The sequence below is a fragment of the Pavona decussata genome, unplaced genomic scaffold (assembly GCF_977016875.1).
Source record: "Pavona decussata unplaced genomic scaffold, jaPavDecu1.1 SCAFFOLD_233, whole genome shotgun sequence".
NCBI lineage: Eukaryota > Metazoa > Cnidaria > Anthozoa > Scleractinia > Agariciidae > Pavona > Pavona decussata.
This window is the reverse complement of record NW_028145638.1, coordinates 791977-807500: the sequence shown is the minus strand read 5'-3', so window position 1 is coordinate 807500 and position 15524 is coordinate 791977. Positions and strand designations below refer to the sequence as shown.

Here is a 15524-nt window from a genome sequence, read left to right as displayed (position 1 = left end):
AAAGTTTTCAGATTGATTAAGAGAAAAGCACATTGTGTCATCATTTTTTCTCCTTAAATGTGTAAATTACTATGTGTATGTGGGGGCATGTAGCTCAATTCTTAGATGGTCATCTTTCCCCCTCCCTGGTAGACAGAGCAGAGGTACAATGTACCTTCGACCACCTAAAAATCAGGTTTTGGAACATGGGACTTCAAAAAATGCAAGGCTTAAATTACTTTAAAGAAAAGGAAATTGACTTTATACTGCTGGTTTTTTACAATGCTAACATTCATGTATTTCACCAGTTGCTATAATTACTGTTTGTATTCTTAGATATATTATGTAACTATATAACTTGATTTGTTTCTTCCTCTCTCCAACAAAATGGCAAATAATTAGAACCTTGATTAAGTGAGAAGTCATTTGCCAGCTATCATGAACTTTAGGATGGATGGATTAGCATTCCATCCAGGGGTTGCTGACTCTAGAAGCAACAAAATTAGTTTGCTGGTCCATTATGGTGAGTAGAGTGTATGGAATGTAGTTATAAGGCAACCCTAAAATCTTTCATGCTGAAACTCTTTCAGGTGATCCATCTTGGTTATACTGTGTTCCATGGGGTATGAGGAAAATGCTGGTCTGGCTCAAAGAGCAGTATAATGACCCAGAAATTATCATTACTGAAAATGGCTTCAGTGTCCATGGAGAACATGATTTAACACTGCCTGCCGCTCTTGATGACAAAGACAGGGTTACATATCTCACAGGATACATTAACGAGGCTCTAAAAGCAGTGAGACTGGATGGCGTTAAACTCAAGGGATATTTTGTTTGGTCACTTTTGGATAACTTTGAGTGGGACGATGGATATCGGTTTAGATTTGGTATTCATCATGTGGACTTTGATGATCCCAGGCGACCACGCACTCCAAAACGTTCCGCAGAGGTCTACAAGGAGATTGTGGCAAAGAATGGTTTTCCTTAAGACAGTGGGCAAAGGAATAAAAATTAAATTATGTAGTTTTATTTTTGTGGCATACAAAAATTATTTTTTTCTGAATATTTTTTTGTGTTTCCATTTAGAGTATGGTAACAAAAGGATAAAGCTAATAAGAGAGTAAGAAATGCTAAGGAAATGCTTTTAATTAGCATTTTAGATTTAACCAGGTGGCATTTTTTATCACTTATTTCCAGAAATGCATCTAACCCTGAATTTGGGTACTTTTTATAAGACAGATTTTTTTTTCATTTTCATGACTTCATGTTTGACAGCATTATTTGTGCTTTACTATGAATTAAGGTTAGGGGACACCTTGTGATGTCTGTCATAGAGTTCATGCATCTCATTAGCGTGCATTTCTGGACAAAACTCGAGAGTTGCCAAATTTGCAGCCATATATCTCTTTGGTACCAAGTTTATGTTTACATGATCAGTAAATTGCAATAGAAAATTCATTCCATTTTCATGTTTTGATGATAACTGAACAACTCAAGGTTAACCCATATGCATTTGTCTTGATGAAAAATATATATAGATATTTTTTTTCAAACAAGTAGCCAGCACAAACTACTTCATTTTCTGCCAGAAGCTGCAATTTTGGACAGGCAGACAAAGTGAAGAAATTAACCCCTCCCCGCCCCCCCCCCTCCCCCCAAAAAAAATCAATGATGAATTCACATGCAAAGAAAAATGCACCATTTTTCCATTATGGAGACGGGGAGAATAGTGGTTCATTTTTAATTGTCAAAGATTGAGGCTGTTAGAAACAACCTGACTGTTCTCATATTGAGGAGGCAGGGCAGGTGCGACCACAGGAGGGGTTTTGATTGCAATTACTTACCCAGGATGGGGCCTTTCCACCATTTTGGTGGACCTTCTAACAAACTTTCAAAGGCATTTAGACTTGATCATGTGAAAATAATGTGGTATTTGACCAGGAATTCTCAGTTTGATTCTCTGCTGCATTCATAGGTGCATTATAACAACAACTGCCATAATATTCAGATAAGCTCTGAACCAATATATTCTAAAGGACTTTTTTTTCATTGTTAATGTTTGGAATTTTATGGTACTGATTCTGGTCTACAGTTTAAAGTGGTACGGTGGACCCCAGTAAATGTGGACACCAAAGGGACAGGCAAAAGTATCCGTTACATCCAAGTGCCTTTAAGAGAGCTCTCACAATAGCATCGCAGACATGTTTTATTGATACAAGTGTACAATTTAAAAGTAACTGTAACTTAAATTCAAATTGCAGAAACCTTTTGCTCATTCGGATAGTCTTGTACTAGTAAGAATAAAATAATGTTCTCTTGGTGCTTCAAACAGGACTGGCAACATAATCATTTAAAATAATTAATATATAGTCAGTGACTTGACTCTGCAAGTTATGCCTAGTCCCTGTACAGCTTTCTTCCAGGCCCTCAAGATTCAGTGACAAAAAAAAATGTAGACTCTATTTCTCATTTAAATTCGGATTTACAGAGTAGCATACGTATGCTGATATCTCTGACATAACTGAGGCAAATGGATTGACCGAGATGAAAGACAGAGAGAGGCCTAGGAGCTAGGCAACTCTGCACTGACATGTTCAGTTTGTGATTCAGCCAGATGGACTGAATATTAGACAATTTATACAGTATGTAGATAACCAGTGTCCTTGACGTGTCCATTGCCTGTATTAACAAGACAAGTATTAAAAACAAAACACTACATTTAAGATTTTGAATTCAATGTAGTGTCTGCCTCAACTGTGCGGCATCGCGCTGACAATTTTGGTTATATTTGAACGCTTTTTGACATGTAAATATTGTAAATATATATCAGGTTCTTTTAAGGTCAGCAGTTTTTTAACTTATTATTACATTGTTATTATTACACACAACCCCACAAGCTTTTAGCTTTAAGACTCATCGTGTTGAAATAAAGGCTTTCTACTACTACTACTACTGCTACTACTAGTATCCATATCAAGCAGGCTAGTGTAAGAGAAAATATCTGAGCTTTTCATCAGGACAAACACAACCGTCCGTAATAAACAGGTGTCCATATTAAGCGGGGTTAATACAGGTTAATAACCAAAATAACTACTTTTTTAAAATGCGTGTACCCAAAGGACATTTATTTGTTCTTTGGCGAAAATGAACAAAACATAATGTGGGCTAGTATTTTTGATAATATTTTTAATGTTTGAGCAGTGAAAAAATCTTCCAATTTTCATTTTTGCTAAAGAACAAATGCCCCTTGGGTACACCCAGTTAGTCTGTAAACAGGCTCCCAAGTGGGTTATAGGGGGGAGAGAAAAATGCTACCGTTCCATGCTAAGATAGATGATTGTTGACAGCTTTACAAAAAATATTGACACATTGACTCATTTGAATATTTACATAATTTGTCGATGAAGCGATCGAGTGAATCTTTTCTCCATATCTTTGGCTTACAACCTGTTTTTCTCTTCAAGTCGCCCTTTACCCCCACTTGACCCACTTGGCAGCCTATTCGCAGGCTAACACGCATTTAGCTAAAATAGTACATTCATCTCTCTTGAAGGGCTAAGCTGGCACACAGACATTTCAGTTCAATCTGTATCCTTAATGAAGTCAACTAGTACATCACCTTGCACACGGTAGCAACAGCCCGGAAGTTCTTTACTTTCAATTTATGACCCCCTCCGCCACCAACATTTCTCATAAATCGGTAGAAATCTCCCGGCTCTGCTTCCCTCACGATAGGGTGGTGTTGAATTACAACCTCTGCTGTTTTCTCGTAGTGCTCTGCAATCCCAAACAATTTCCGATGTTCTGCTATCTGAATCGGCTCTCCATCGGTAACAGGTCGCATCAATTTCAAAAACAGTTCTCCTTTTCGATTTCCCCAGCCTTGATCCTGCCAGGTAACCGACAAACTCAGTTTTTTCACGGTGCTAGCGAGTTCTGGTGTATCAAAATACAGTTCAGGCCACCAATGACCACGTCTCGGCCCGTCCATTTCAAAATCGTCCCCTGTCCATTCCTCTTTGGCCAATTCAACTCTCGGCATGATCGAATGCATTCGCTTAGAAGTTCGGTGTAAACGCACAATATCTTCAGGATAGAGGAATCTAGCGATGTGCCGTAAGGCTAAGTCGGGTAGTACCTCCATGGAAAATCAAAAAGGTCAATAACTCTGCTTGGTTCACTCGCAAATTCTCTGAAAATCTGCACAGACGCTGAGTTTTATTTTCCCTGCTTTTTCGAGCGATGACGCACCAGGCCGGAAATCGAAACCGTATTTTTAGAGTTTCAGTTACTCAAGGCTCACTGTCTTTTCCTTTGTGCTCGCAGAAGTACCTTATTCTATAATTGCTGCCGCCTGTTACCCTCTGGAAAGTAAGGCATGTGGAATAAATGCATCAATCGACGGCTTTTCAGAAGTTTACATGACAACATGTGGTGGATGTCACGCAAGGAGTCAGGGTCACGAAAACCGTTATTTATATTCAACATATGAACATTGTACAGGAAAGCGTGTGCTTGAGGTTTTCGAAGTGCTCTCCTCAAATGATGGGTCAAATTGGAGTTCAAGCTTTCCAACCTCTTGTATACATAGTACAGGCACACACAGACAGAGACAGACAGACAGACAGACAGACAGACAGAGGGACTGGGAGAAATGCGTGTACTTGTGTGCCAACCGTTTTTCGACAATTTAGAAAAGCGAAATTTAAACTTCGATTTTCAATTTTCAATTTCCAAGAAAACAAATATTGGAAATTGGTTTTAAATTTTACTTTTTGTTGTTCCGGTAGATTGAAAATTGAAATTTGATGTTTAATTTTCAATATTTGTTTTCTTGGAAATTAAAAATTTTGTTTTTCTAAATTGCCGAAAAACGGTTGGCACTCAAGTACACGCATTGAGAGACATTTTATTGATCGAGGCTCCTTTTTCAGGGCTTTTCAGTGACAACGGTCAAATAGAAGTCCTACAAAATACTACGTTTCAAAACATTCAGTGGTTAATCTATGACCACCTATGGTTGTTCACTTCTATACTACATGATCTACAAAGTGCTAGTCTAAGATTATTGTACATATGGGTTCAGCAAGTTTTCTTTTATATTTATACTGATATACATGGTGCGTATTTTATCAGTACATGAGCTTATACATTGTAGCAACAGCCCGAAAGTTCCTCACTATCAATTCATGACCTCCGCCGCCACCAGCTCTTCGCATGAACCTGTAAAAATCTGCCGGCTTGGCTTCAGTTACGACAGGATGGCGATGAATCGCAACCTTAGCGGATTTCTCGTAGTGCTCTGCGATCCCAAACAAATTCCCATGTTCTGCTTTCTGAATGGGCTTTCCATCGGCAACAGGTCGCATCAAATACAAAGACAAACGCCCCTGTCGATTCCCCCAGCCTTGGCCCAGGGCGGGTACTCGGAAATAAACGTGACGGGGGGGGGGGGGGGGGGAGGGGTCCGACGGAGCCCAATATTTTGAACCCAAAAAAATACCTGGATCTTATATTGTGCACCCCAAAAAATACAAGACTGGAAATCATACTTTTGGATCTTGCGGGAACTTTGGCTTGAATTGCGTAAGAACTATTAGCCTCGCAGAAATTCGAACCCAAAAAATACACGCAGATTTTTCAGACCCAAAAAAATACACGGTTAAATCTTCAACCCAAAAAAATACAGGAGTTGAAAATTTTTGACCCAAAAAAATACGTCGGATCCCCCCCTCCCCCGGTCACGTTTATACCCGAGTATCCCCCCTGGGAGCCTTGGTCTCGCCAAGTTACCGACAAACACAGGCTCTTGACAGTGCTAGAGAATTCTGGTGTGTCAAAATTGGTTCAGAGCTCACTCGCTCCCCATAATACTCGTGGATGTGAAAATCTTCCCCAAGCCATTTCTCTTTCGCTAGTACAACTCGTGGCATAACTGAATACATCCGCTTGCAAGTTCGGCCTAAACGAACGACATCTTTAGGATAGAGGAATCGAACGAGATTTCGCAAAGCTAAATCGGGTAGCACCTCCATTGAAATTCAGAATTGTCATGAACTGTGTACGATCGTGGATGACTACCTTGGTTCGCTTCTACTTCCTGCTTCTCTCAGCGCGGTGGAAGTTGAACTAAAAATTGACAAAATGCCGTGAAAATGGTACGCTGCAAACGCCCTATTGTATCATTTGAATCGTAAACGCGGATTAGTGTTTGTTTTCTGCTTTCCTGCAGTTCTTTAGACGCGAACCCAAAGAAACAACGTCTTTGACCCTCTAAGACAAAAATGAGAAATACACATCAAGCTTTACGTGACAACACGTATCTTAGAGACAGGATGTCATGTCACGCGAACAAGGAACCATGCCACGATACGGCAAACTGTTTTTTTTTTTCGTCCGTTTGATTTAAAAGGCCACTGACACAGATATTTTGGTGTGTGTTAGTCAGAACTGCTCAAATATTTGAATAAGAACATATTTTCTAACATGAAGTTACTCTCGGGGAACTGGTCATAACAAGTTTGTTCGTACAAGACCCACCTTGTCTGGGGTAGGGGGGTTATCGAAGACACCGTCTATCCCATGAACATTACCAACAAAATTTCATTGGCTTTAAAATTTGAACTGACACAGAAATACTCAGCTAGCAAGAGTCAGCATCCCTAGATAAATAAGAAAAGTGAGGTTTGAATCTCATTGTCATTTTTACTGCGGGATAGAGGGGTGGCTATGCAATAAAGACACCATCTTTTGAGGTTGAGGAAGAGGGATGCAGGCAGAGGCTACCATCTATTTTGTGCTTTGGGGGGTCCTGTTTGAGAATAGTACTTTTCACCACTTACCTTGGAGTTTCGGGAGGAAAACATGAAATGACTTCTGCAAAGTCGGAAGAGGAATAAACTATAATTAATTAATTGTAGCAATTATTCCAAAATACTCAGAAGGACTTGCAAACCGTTCCATCCTTGCCAGCCGCAGCGAAAGATGAATGAAACTAGTTTCTGTGCGCTACTGAGCCACTATTTTAACGTCACCGTCCATACAAATGCGCCGGTTTTAGGCCACTGTTCAAAGTGACACGAAACTCTTCTTTTGAACAAAATAGCCGTCATCAAATGCTGCATTTGAAATTGTCAAAATTGCCCACGTCATCGTAATGGTGTCTGTTAAAATATTATATGAACGTTATTCTGAGACAAACGTTACTTTCCCAGGCAATGTTTGACAGAGCCAGACACAAGTTTTAAGGCAACAATGTTGCATTGTAATATCACCTTGCTGGAGGCTTCCAGGCTTGCAAAATCACTGATGCGTGCGAGTTTTAGCCAATAATTACGGGCAGTAGAATCAGTAAATATTTTGATTTTAAGGACTTTGCCTAGCTTGTTACTGCGCATACGTTCTGCGCAGCTTGAGATGTTCGGGTTTCCTATGGGCGGTACCTACTAATACAGGGATATTTTTGTGTGGTTTAAAACTATGCAGAGAAAGCAGAACTTAGCAAGTGCTCTTGGTATCCAAAATGAAAATTGGGGGTAACCATGCACTTTTCAGAGATAAAAAAGCTTCAAATTATCTAGGAAAAAAACGCCATACATGGCTTTGTATTTAACTGCTTTTAGAATAACTGTTGCTTAATCATTTAATGGATGGCTATACCATTTCTGTCAATCACAATTAGTATGCAGGATAAATATGCATGCAAAATCTGGGTACCAGTCTCTTCCAACCAGATAGATCAAATCCCCACCCTACGTCCTGACTTGCTTGGAAGTAACAAAAATATTGACCAGGACATGCTTAACAACAACATTAAAAATTGGGTGACAAAATCCAAAATTATTGCAGCAAAACAGCCAAAGAATACCCCTTTCATTTATCCTGAGTACAGTCCACTCCTTCAAAGCAGGAATACACCCAGCACTTCTGTGATGTCCAAGAAGTCTTTGTTCACTTTAGGTAACAGCAACAAGGCAACAGTTATAAGTGTCTTCTCTTGCAAAAATATTTTGAAGAACGTTCAAGCATTATGTGGTTGATTCATACCTCAACAATGATTAACTGTGTCTTCTTGAGTTCCACATGCTTTATGAAAACCTGTTAATTAAACACAGAAAGACATCAATAGAAGGCTGAAGCTAATTGACCTCCACCTGGAAAAGTTAGCACGGCAATAGTTTGGGACTCTGAAAAATTTATAGTCAACAAACATTGAAAACAACACAGGTTATTACTAGGGGGCTTGGTTCAAAAACGGCAGAAAAGACAATCTCCTTCTGATCCATTCAAAATGACACATTTGATTTACAGACTACACGTTTTGGCAAGCACTCCAAGTTTCATAAATTTTCTGCTAAGACACAGTAGATGGTTCTAGTGATTTAAAGAGTGTGGTATATGGTATTCAAAACATTCAAAAACAAACAAAAAACAACAAAAACAAAACTAAGAGTTGGGTCGATATATGGCTTTGAAATACAGTGGAACCTCCCTTAATGAACACTCTTGTAAGCAGACAGCTCTTCTTACAACCACCTTCATAAAACCCTGTTTGAACTCCCATACAAATTCAGTATTTACACATTCCCCTAAGTGGCCACAGACACTTTTAGGGTTTACGATTTACACCTTTCCTTTGTTTTTAATCTTGTGTGGACACCCAAAACGAAATCCCATTAGCCTCTGAATCTTATTTCAATCAATCAACCTCACCTAGCTGTTCATCACGATAATTTTACAGTGCATTAATCACAGTTATCGCCACCATCACAACATTGCAAAAGGTAATTAAATTAAAAAATAATTAAATACGGTGGCATTTTTTGGCATTCCCAATGTTTATTACTAGCTGTGCAAGCTCCCATAAGCGGCCATCTATCCCTTACACTTCTAGTGACTGCTCACAGGAATGATTCTCGTTAGCTCCAGTTACAGACACCCTTTTTGCGTTCCAAGGGTGTCCACTTACAAGAGCTTCCTCTGTAGTACGAATGTTATGTCTATCAACTATGCATGACCATGGAGAAATCTTAGAAGCTTAATGAACATGTAATTGTATAAACAAAGCGGACTGGACTCTTTCACTGGAGAATAAACAGAACAGCTTTCAGATGATTTCACCGATAAGCCTTGCTCTCAATTTGGAATAAAAATTTCAGGTAAAAATTTGAGTCTTATCTGCAGGTTTTTTGGTAGCTGGATCACTGCCAACACATTAAAAATTACCTTATTCTCGCTGACAACAAGATTTGAGATCACTCAGGTGGAAACCATACAATTGTCCTCGTCAGCATCATCAAACTGCCCAGTATCAACGTCTGAAGGGAATGACAAAGGCAAACCACAGGGGGGTAGGGCAGGGGAAGAATAAATTGCTGATTGGTAGTTTGCAGTCTTGGTGAATGCTTGACTAACTGGTGGATAGGAATAGAGCAGGTTTTGCAGCTGGTTTTGAAAATACACCTGGTTATGGCTTCTCTCCTTGAATTTTTCAAGCACTAGGTTGTACGCCAGAGAATCTTGTATTTCTTTATCCCAATCCTCTGTTGTGTCCAACTGATTTGGTGGCATCACATCACTATTTTCGAGGTTTACAGTACCCAATTGTGTTTCCAGCTCACCAAAATCTCCTACATCAGCTTCCTTACAAGGGATATTATCTGCATCTTCAAATATTTCACTGTAGACGTCTTTCGACAGTTCAACAATGGTTTCTTCTCTTTTCTGAGGTGACATAGATTGATATGTTGTGGATGGCTTTGGAAATATTCCTATGTTTGGTTCCTTCATTTTCACCTCTCTTTCATCTGGACCTACAAGAAAAGGTTCAAAATAAGGCCTTGTTCAGACTAGGTACCTCTGGCATGGCCCAGTGCCCGGGATACTGAAAAGGACATTGTTCAGACTCCTTGGTGTCCAAGTAAAGGAGCAATCGTTTTTTCATTAGGGAGCTTAAGCAACAACGATGGCAATGGCAACAAAAACGTCACCTGAAAATATATCTTCATTTTATTTGTGCTACTTCACGATAATTTCAACTCGCTCAACTTTTACAAAAATGGCAAACTATCCAGGAACTAAATTGGTAGGAGTGACATACAAGTTAAGAAGGAAAATGAAAAATTCACCGTTGTGTGTTCACGTAATCCACAAAACCTTAAATGTGGTCATTTCACATTGTTGTTTTACAGAGGATGGCAAAGAAATGTACCAAAATGTTTTACGGCATTACCGTTGCTTAAGCTCCCTATTCATCAATTTAGCGCCCGTCATTTTATTTACTGTATCGCAGCGAAGCATGGGGAAAACGTGCAGGAACTGACAAAATCCTGTTCAGACCAGTACCCAAGTACTACCCTTTGAGAAAGTGCCCTTGTCTGGGCCCAGTGCCAAGATTTTTGCTTGGCACCCAAAAACATGTACGTCCAGACTTGTGCCTATGCCCGAAAACCAGACCCGGGCACCTAGTCCGAACGGGGCCAAAGTCTGATGAAAACTACATGTCACATGTATGTTGGCTAGTCACCTACTGGAGCAGAGGCAGAGTGGAATAGTGGTTAGTGTGTCAGACTTTCAATCGGATCGGTGAAAGGCCATGCTGGTCTCTTCACTGCCGTGTTGTTTTCTTAGACAAGAAACTTTGCTCCACATTGTCTCTCTTCACCCAGGTGTATATTGGTGTATATTAATGGTATTACATTGGTAGTTACTCCAGGCAACCTGGACTAAAGTCAACTTAACAAACTGCTATCAAAAATGTTACAAATGTAATATGTAACAGATACAAGTAGATACCCAACCCATTATCTCCTGAACTGTGAACCGGCTTAATTTAGCAACTTTTCATGTGTGCCCCAATTGATGATAATTATCCTGTAAAATTGCGCAGAATATGTAGCCGACAAGGCCATAGGCCAACTTGGCTAAATCCAGGGGATATTCTTCAAGATTGAGTAAGATAATATTACTGTTTTATCATTCAACACATTGATAACAAAAAACAGTTTTACTGCAGCTTCCATTCTGTTCATTCTGCTGTCGGGAGCAGAATCAACAGAATGATACAAAGAACACAAATACCGTCTATTCCGAGTATTCCTATTCCAGAAAAGTCCCAAAAGAACGCCCCCTAAATCTCTCGGCAGCTGCTGCCTATGAAGGCACAGTGCTCATTAACAAAAAGAGAACTTACCATCATGCGACTTCCATATTGACAAACTTCTCTTCATGGCAAACTCCAAGGCTGCTTCGCTAAAGCATGCTTCCTCCTCATCATCATCATCATCTTCAGGATCCTCCTCTTCATCGACTTCTTTCAATATCTCCACTGTTTTCTCTTCATCAGGCTCACTATAGTCCTCTCTCAACTTTCCGCGCCAGTTCCCTTTAAGATTAGGATCTCTGGCAGGATATTTGACCTGCTTTGTGAGCTTTGGGACTTTTTCAGCCTTTAGCTTGAATTTGTTCTTATCCAAGTCCAGCCTTAAAAGTTTCTTGAGACTCAAGAGTTCTTTTGGAATCTTAGTGAGTTCATTGTGGAATAAATCCAGAGTTTGTAGTTTGGTTAAGTTTGCAAACGAACTAGGTAGCTCAGTAAGGTAGTTGTTACTCAACCTCAACTCAATAAGATTTGTGAGATTTCCAAAATCCTCAGGAAGCATTTTCAAGTAGTTTTGTGACAGCTGAAGGAACCAGAGTTTGCTAAGTGAACAAAAAGACTGAGGCAGGATTTGCAGGCGATTTTGACCAAAATCAACCCACTCCAAATTTACCAAGGAGCCAAAATTTTCAGGCAGTTCAACCAGTAGGTTTTCATCTAAATGCAACTTTTGGAGACTGGTCATCCAGCCAAAAGTATCTGGCAATGTGCGAAGCCAATTCCCATTCTGAAATGCTCTCCTTTCAAGCTCACAAATTGTACTTCCAAGCTGCAGCTTTTCAAGATTTTTCAGTTCACCTAAAGAGTCCGGCAACTGTGAGATGTTGTTTGCAGATAGGTCTAGAGTTTTCAATGTACTACCAGACGCGGTTCCAAAGGAATCTGGGAAAGGACTTTCCAGCAACTGATTGTCGGCCAGTCCAAGGTTTACAATACTAGACAAACAGCCAAACCATGAAGGCAGTGTCTTGAGATAATTCTTTTCCATGTAAAAACTTTCAATGACTTTCGCTGATTGGAAGTTTTCAGGTAAACCTTCAATGCTGTTGCCACTTAAGTCAAGTATCTTCAAACTGGGGAGATCTCCTAGTGACGCAGGTAACTTTGATAGCTTGTTATGGCTCAAGTTTAAAAGCTCGAGTTTGTTCAGTAAACCAATGTCTTCTGGAAGGTCTGAAATGTTATTGTCTCCCAGCTCAAGCACTTTTAGGTTCTTCATGCAACTGAAAGACTTGGGTATAGCTGTCAGCTTATTCTCATCCAGCCGCAATTCCAACAGGCATTCCGCCAATCCCACGTTCCAGGAGTCGATTACATTACCAGTCGCATCCAGAATTTCCAAGTGCCGAAGATTTGACAAAAACACGGGCAATTCTTGCAGACGGTTTTCGTTTAAGTGAAGAGCTTGCAAACTTTCGAGCTCCTTCATCGTTTCTGGAAGCTCACGCAACTGGTTTCCTGTAGCAGATAAGACTTTCAGCGCAGACAAACGAGAAATTTCACTCGGCAAGTTTTGCAAGTCGTTGTAGTCGACGTTCAAAAGGGTGACATGACTAAGAGATTTGGACAAAACAGCGGCTGGTAGAGTATCCAGCTCCAAAGAAGACAACTCTAGACGAGTTTCTCCATTCACGGCAGCCTTCTCCACTATGTCATTCGCTTCTTCCATTGCACAAAAAAACTCTTTATAGATAACAAGACAGTTTTGTGCCTCGAAAACACATGGGCACTGTGGCTCGCCTCGTTATCATGAGACCACGTTTTGTGCTAGGGACCCATGATAGAGCCTGCTATGGATAGGGTGGAGAGGGTAGAGCTTGCTATAGGGGATTGTTGTTATATTCGGTATTGTCAGCCTTGGGGCTAATGGAAAGCATTTGCTTGCTTCCCAATAGACTTGTGAACATTCTTCAGCTTTCAAGTGCAAGTGGGGGTCCATCCAACCATTTTTTTTTTTTTTTTTTTGGGGGGGGGGGGGGGTCCAACTACCTCCAGCTCCACCTTATCAGCATTTATTTATGTTAGTGGCTAGTGTAGCAGACTGCAGAGTTGGAGGTTATATGAGTTTGAATCTTGCCTGGACCTTGGGCAGGCAGGGGAGGGAGGGAGGGGTGTAGGTGCAAGTAATCAATAAAGTTTCAAATGGGAAGACTCCGTCTGATATCCAACCCCTGCATAGCACGCCGTTTCACATACCAGCTTTTACCAAAATGGAGCCACTTCATATTCATAACACAGCATTTGGACCAACTGGCAAGATCATGGTGACTGTGCTGAACTGGGAGGGGGGGGGGGGGGTAGGGTACTCAGTGAATGTTTGGTGGGGGATGTGCTGATGGGACTCTTAAAACCCTTACCCTGTACCAGACCACATTCAGCCCCATTTTGCACATACATATATATAGCATATATATAATAGTACTCCCCACCCCCCCCCCCCCCCCCCGGCACTCCATTAAGGTGATGGAATCATTTGAGCAGTGACAGTAACAACAATGGTTTAGGCACCTCAATGTACTGACAAATGACTTCTCTTGCCAGAATAATTAATTTATTTTGTAGTAAATTATAAGGAATATACCCGCCATAAATTAATTAAGCCGCAGCACTATACATCATACATGTTGTATTTTTTGTAGTTTATTTGCTTTTGATTTAAAAAGTGAATGTAGTACCTTGTTTTATATTCCTTATACGTTTCTGAAGATATCTTGTAATTTTTTTTCATGACAGTCCCCACTCAGGATTAGAAGAAAGTGTCATTGATAGCTAGTTCACAAAATCATTCACAACAAATAATGCCAGAAATTTGCAGTATAATTTCACATTCTATATTCAGAATGTTTCCAAGCTGCAGCATTTCCCTCACACAAAGCTCTGATGCTCCTTCTGTAGGCTTCATCTGGTGTAAAACCAACCAGCTTTGTTCCATAAAGCTTGACGCCTCTCATTGCTGCCATTTTTCTAACCGTAGTTTCTATCTCTTCTGGACTGGTGTACTGGAAACTTCCCTCAACTGAAAGTTCCTAAAATCAGAAAACAAAGGGTGTAACTAGGGCGAGCTGGGATGGTGCAGTTGTTAGATCACTTGCCTCCCACCAATGCGGCCCAGACTTGATTAAACACAGTTAATTATGACATTCCATTGTTGCTATATCATTTCCATATTATGAATGGAAAAACTGGCAAATGTCATTTTTCCCAGGGTGCATCATTTTGGGAGAATCCAAAAAAGGATTTGTGATCTCAGATCATTCGGATCATGGTGTATCAAAGGAACAGACAAATCCTTGTCCAGAGTGGATTCGTCGGTTCCTTTGATGCACCATAATCCGAATGATCTGAGATCACAAATCCGTTTTTGGATTCTCCCAAAAAAACGCACCCGTAGTTTGCACCCCCACCTATCCCCCCCACCCCACCCCATGGTTACCAACACCAGGAACACTGTGTCCCTGAAGACAATGCTCCAAAACAAATCCCTGCAAAACATACCTTTGATGCCTCGACATTACAAGCAATTTCAACTCTTCCCTCGTGTTCAAACGCCATTGACTGCACACCTACTAGACCACCAGGTGTTGACGCACGGATTGCCTTAGCAATTTCTCTTCCAAGGTCTAAATCTTGGCAGTCTACAGTGACATTACAATTTGTCACGTATGGAATAGCACCAATCCCTGTGCAACCATACCTTGGCGAGGGAGGGGTGCCAAGATCCCATCCCACCCCACTGAAGTCCATGCCATGTTTACCGTTGTACCAGTTAACTGCTTTGCGCCGCTCAACCAATCCCCTTAACAGAGGGCGATCGGCATGTCCAAACAAAAACACAGAGGTTCCCTTTATACTGCTTACAAGACGTTTTCCAAGATTCAGTGCAATTTCACCGCATTCTGTCAAAGGCACACTGGTGGTGATTGTGTGAATAGGAACAAGATCAACAGATCCCAGTCTTGGATGACCCCCAGAATGATTCTCTAAGTCTATCTCTCTGTAAGCAACTTCGCAAGCTCGAAACACGCTTTCTTCGATGTTTTCCACGGGCGCTGCTATCGTGATCACGGATCTGTTGTAATCGTAATCTGAGAAAATGTTCAGGACTGTCGACGAGCATTTTAAAAGGCTGCTTTTAGACTTGGATGGGAAATTAAGCGCGGCATTTGCCACTGATTCAACGATCGCTCTGTTGCGAGCTTCGGAAATGTTCAGCAAACAAGCCGCAAGACGTAAAGATGGTACAGAGTTGCTCATCTAAAACGTTGGTATTCTGAAACGAAACGATTCTTTCAACCTTCGTCTTTACCGTAATTTTATACTTTGTTCTTATTGGCTATCGTATTTTCGCGGGGAAAATAAACCAATCATGACACTCGACAAAACTCGA

General features: G+C 40.6%; 4 protein-coding genes and 1 pseudogene across 7 annotated transcripts in view; 1 reads left to right on the top strand and 4 right to left on the bottom strand.

Moving 5' to 3' along the window:
• Window positions 1-1629, top strand: part of LOC146458240 (cytosolic beta-glucosidase-like) — a 27462-nt gene extending 25833 nt beyond the window's left edge. Inside the window, exon 5 of the mRNA XM_085090984.1 lies at window positions 570-1629. Coding sequence (XP_084947110.1) covers window positions 570-967 — 398 coding nt within the window. The 3' untranslated portion in view covers window positions 968-1629. The remainder of the gene's footprint in view (window positions 1-569) is intronic.
• LOC146458237 (uncharacterized) overlaps window positions 1-12858 on the bottom strand; it is a 14500-nt gene extending 1642 nt beyond the window's left edge. The window contains exons 1-3 of one of the 3 annotated variants that reach the window (XM_085090974.1): window positions 11171-12858; window positions 9205-9791; window positions 7910-8076 (exon numbers count right to left, since the gene is read on the bottom strand). In XM_085090974.1, the coding sequence (XP_084947100.1) occupies window positions 9238-9791; window positions 11171-12806 (2190 nt within the window). In that variant the 5' untranslated portion in view covers window positions 12807-12858 and the 3' untranslated portion in view covers window positions 7910-8076; window positions 9205-9237. Of the gene's footprint in view, window positions 1-7909; window positions 8077-9192; window positions 9792-11170 lie in introns of those variants that run through there. The other 2 variants (XM_085090975.1, XM_085090976.1) reach the window with 2 other exon arrangements.
• Window positions 2168-4425, bottom strand: LOC146458239 (uncharacterized). Its single transcript, XM_085090996.1, has 2 exons — window positions 3599-4425; window positions 2168-2658 (listed from the first exon to the last, which is right to left on the bottom strand). The coding sequence occupies exons 1-2, from the start codon at window positions 4121-4123 to the stop codon at window positions 2446-2448; spliced, it is 738 nt and encodes a 245-aa protein (XP_084947122.1). The 5' UTR covers window positions 4124-4425; the 3' UTR covers window positions 2168-2445.
• On the bottom strand, window positions 4884-6543 carry LOC146458238 (uncharacterized; annotated as a pseudogene). The gene is made up of 2 exons (XR_014858241.1): window positions 5754-6543; window positions 4884-5386 (listed from the first exon to the last, which is right to left on the bottom strand). The product of XR_014858241.1 is annotated as an uncharacterized LOC146458238 (transcript).
• An 885-nt stretch (window positions 12859-13743) lies between the features above and the next one.
• On the bottom strand, window positions 13744-15438 carry LOC146458236 (uncharacterized). The gene is made up of 2 exons (XM_085090699.1): window positions 14633-15438; window positions 13744-14163 (listed from the first exon to the last, which is right to left on the bottom strand). The coding sequence occupies exons 1-2, from the start codon at window positions 15389-15391 to the stop codon at window positions 13960-13962; spliced, it is 963 nt and encodes a 320-aa protein (XP_084946825.1). The 5' UTR covers window positions 15392-15438; the 3' UTR covers window positions 13744-13959.
• Between the last annotated feature and the right edge of the window lie 86 nt (window positions 15439-15524).

Bases quoted from the DNA above. Each gene is read 5' to 3' on its own strand.
- LOC146458239 (XM_085090996.1), bottom strand. From the start codon at position 4,123: ATGGAGGTACTACCCGACTTAGCCTTACGGCACATCGCTAGATTCCTC. The intron at 2,659-3,598 runs GTGATGTACTAG...TTGTTAATACAG, and splicing joins CTGTTGCTACCGTGTGCAAG to GCAATGGACACGTCAAGGAC.
- LOC146458236 (XM_085090699.1), bottom strand. From the start codon at position 15,391: ATGAGCAACTCTGTACCATCTTTACGTCTTGCGGCTTGTTTGCTGAAC. The intron at 14,164-14,632 runs GTATGTTTTGCA...TTCTGATTTTAG, and splicing joins GTAATGTCGAGGCATCAAAG to GAACTTTCAGTTGAGGGAAG.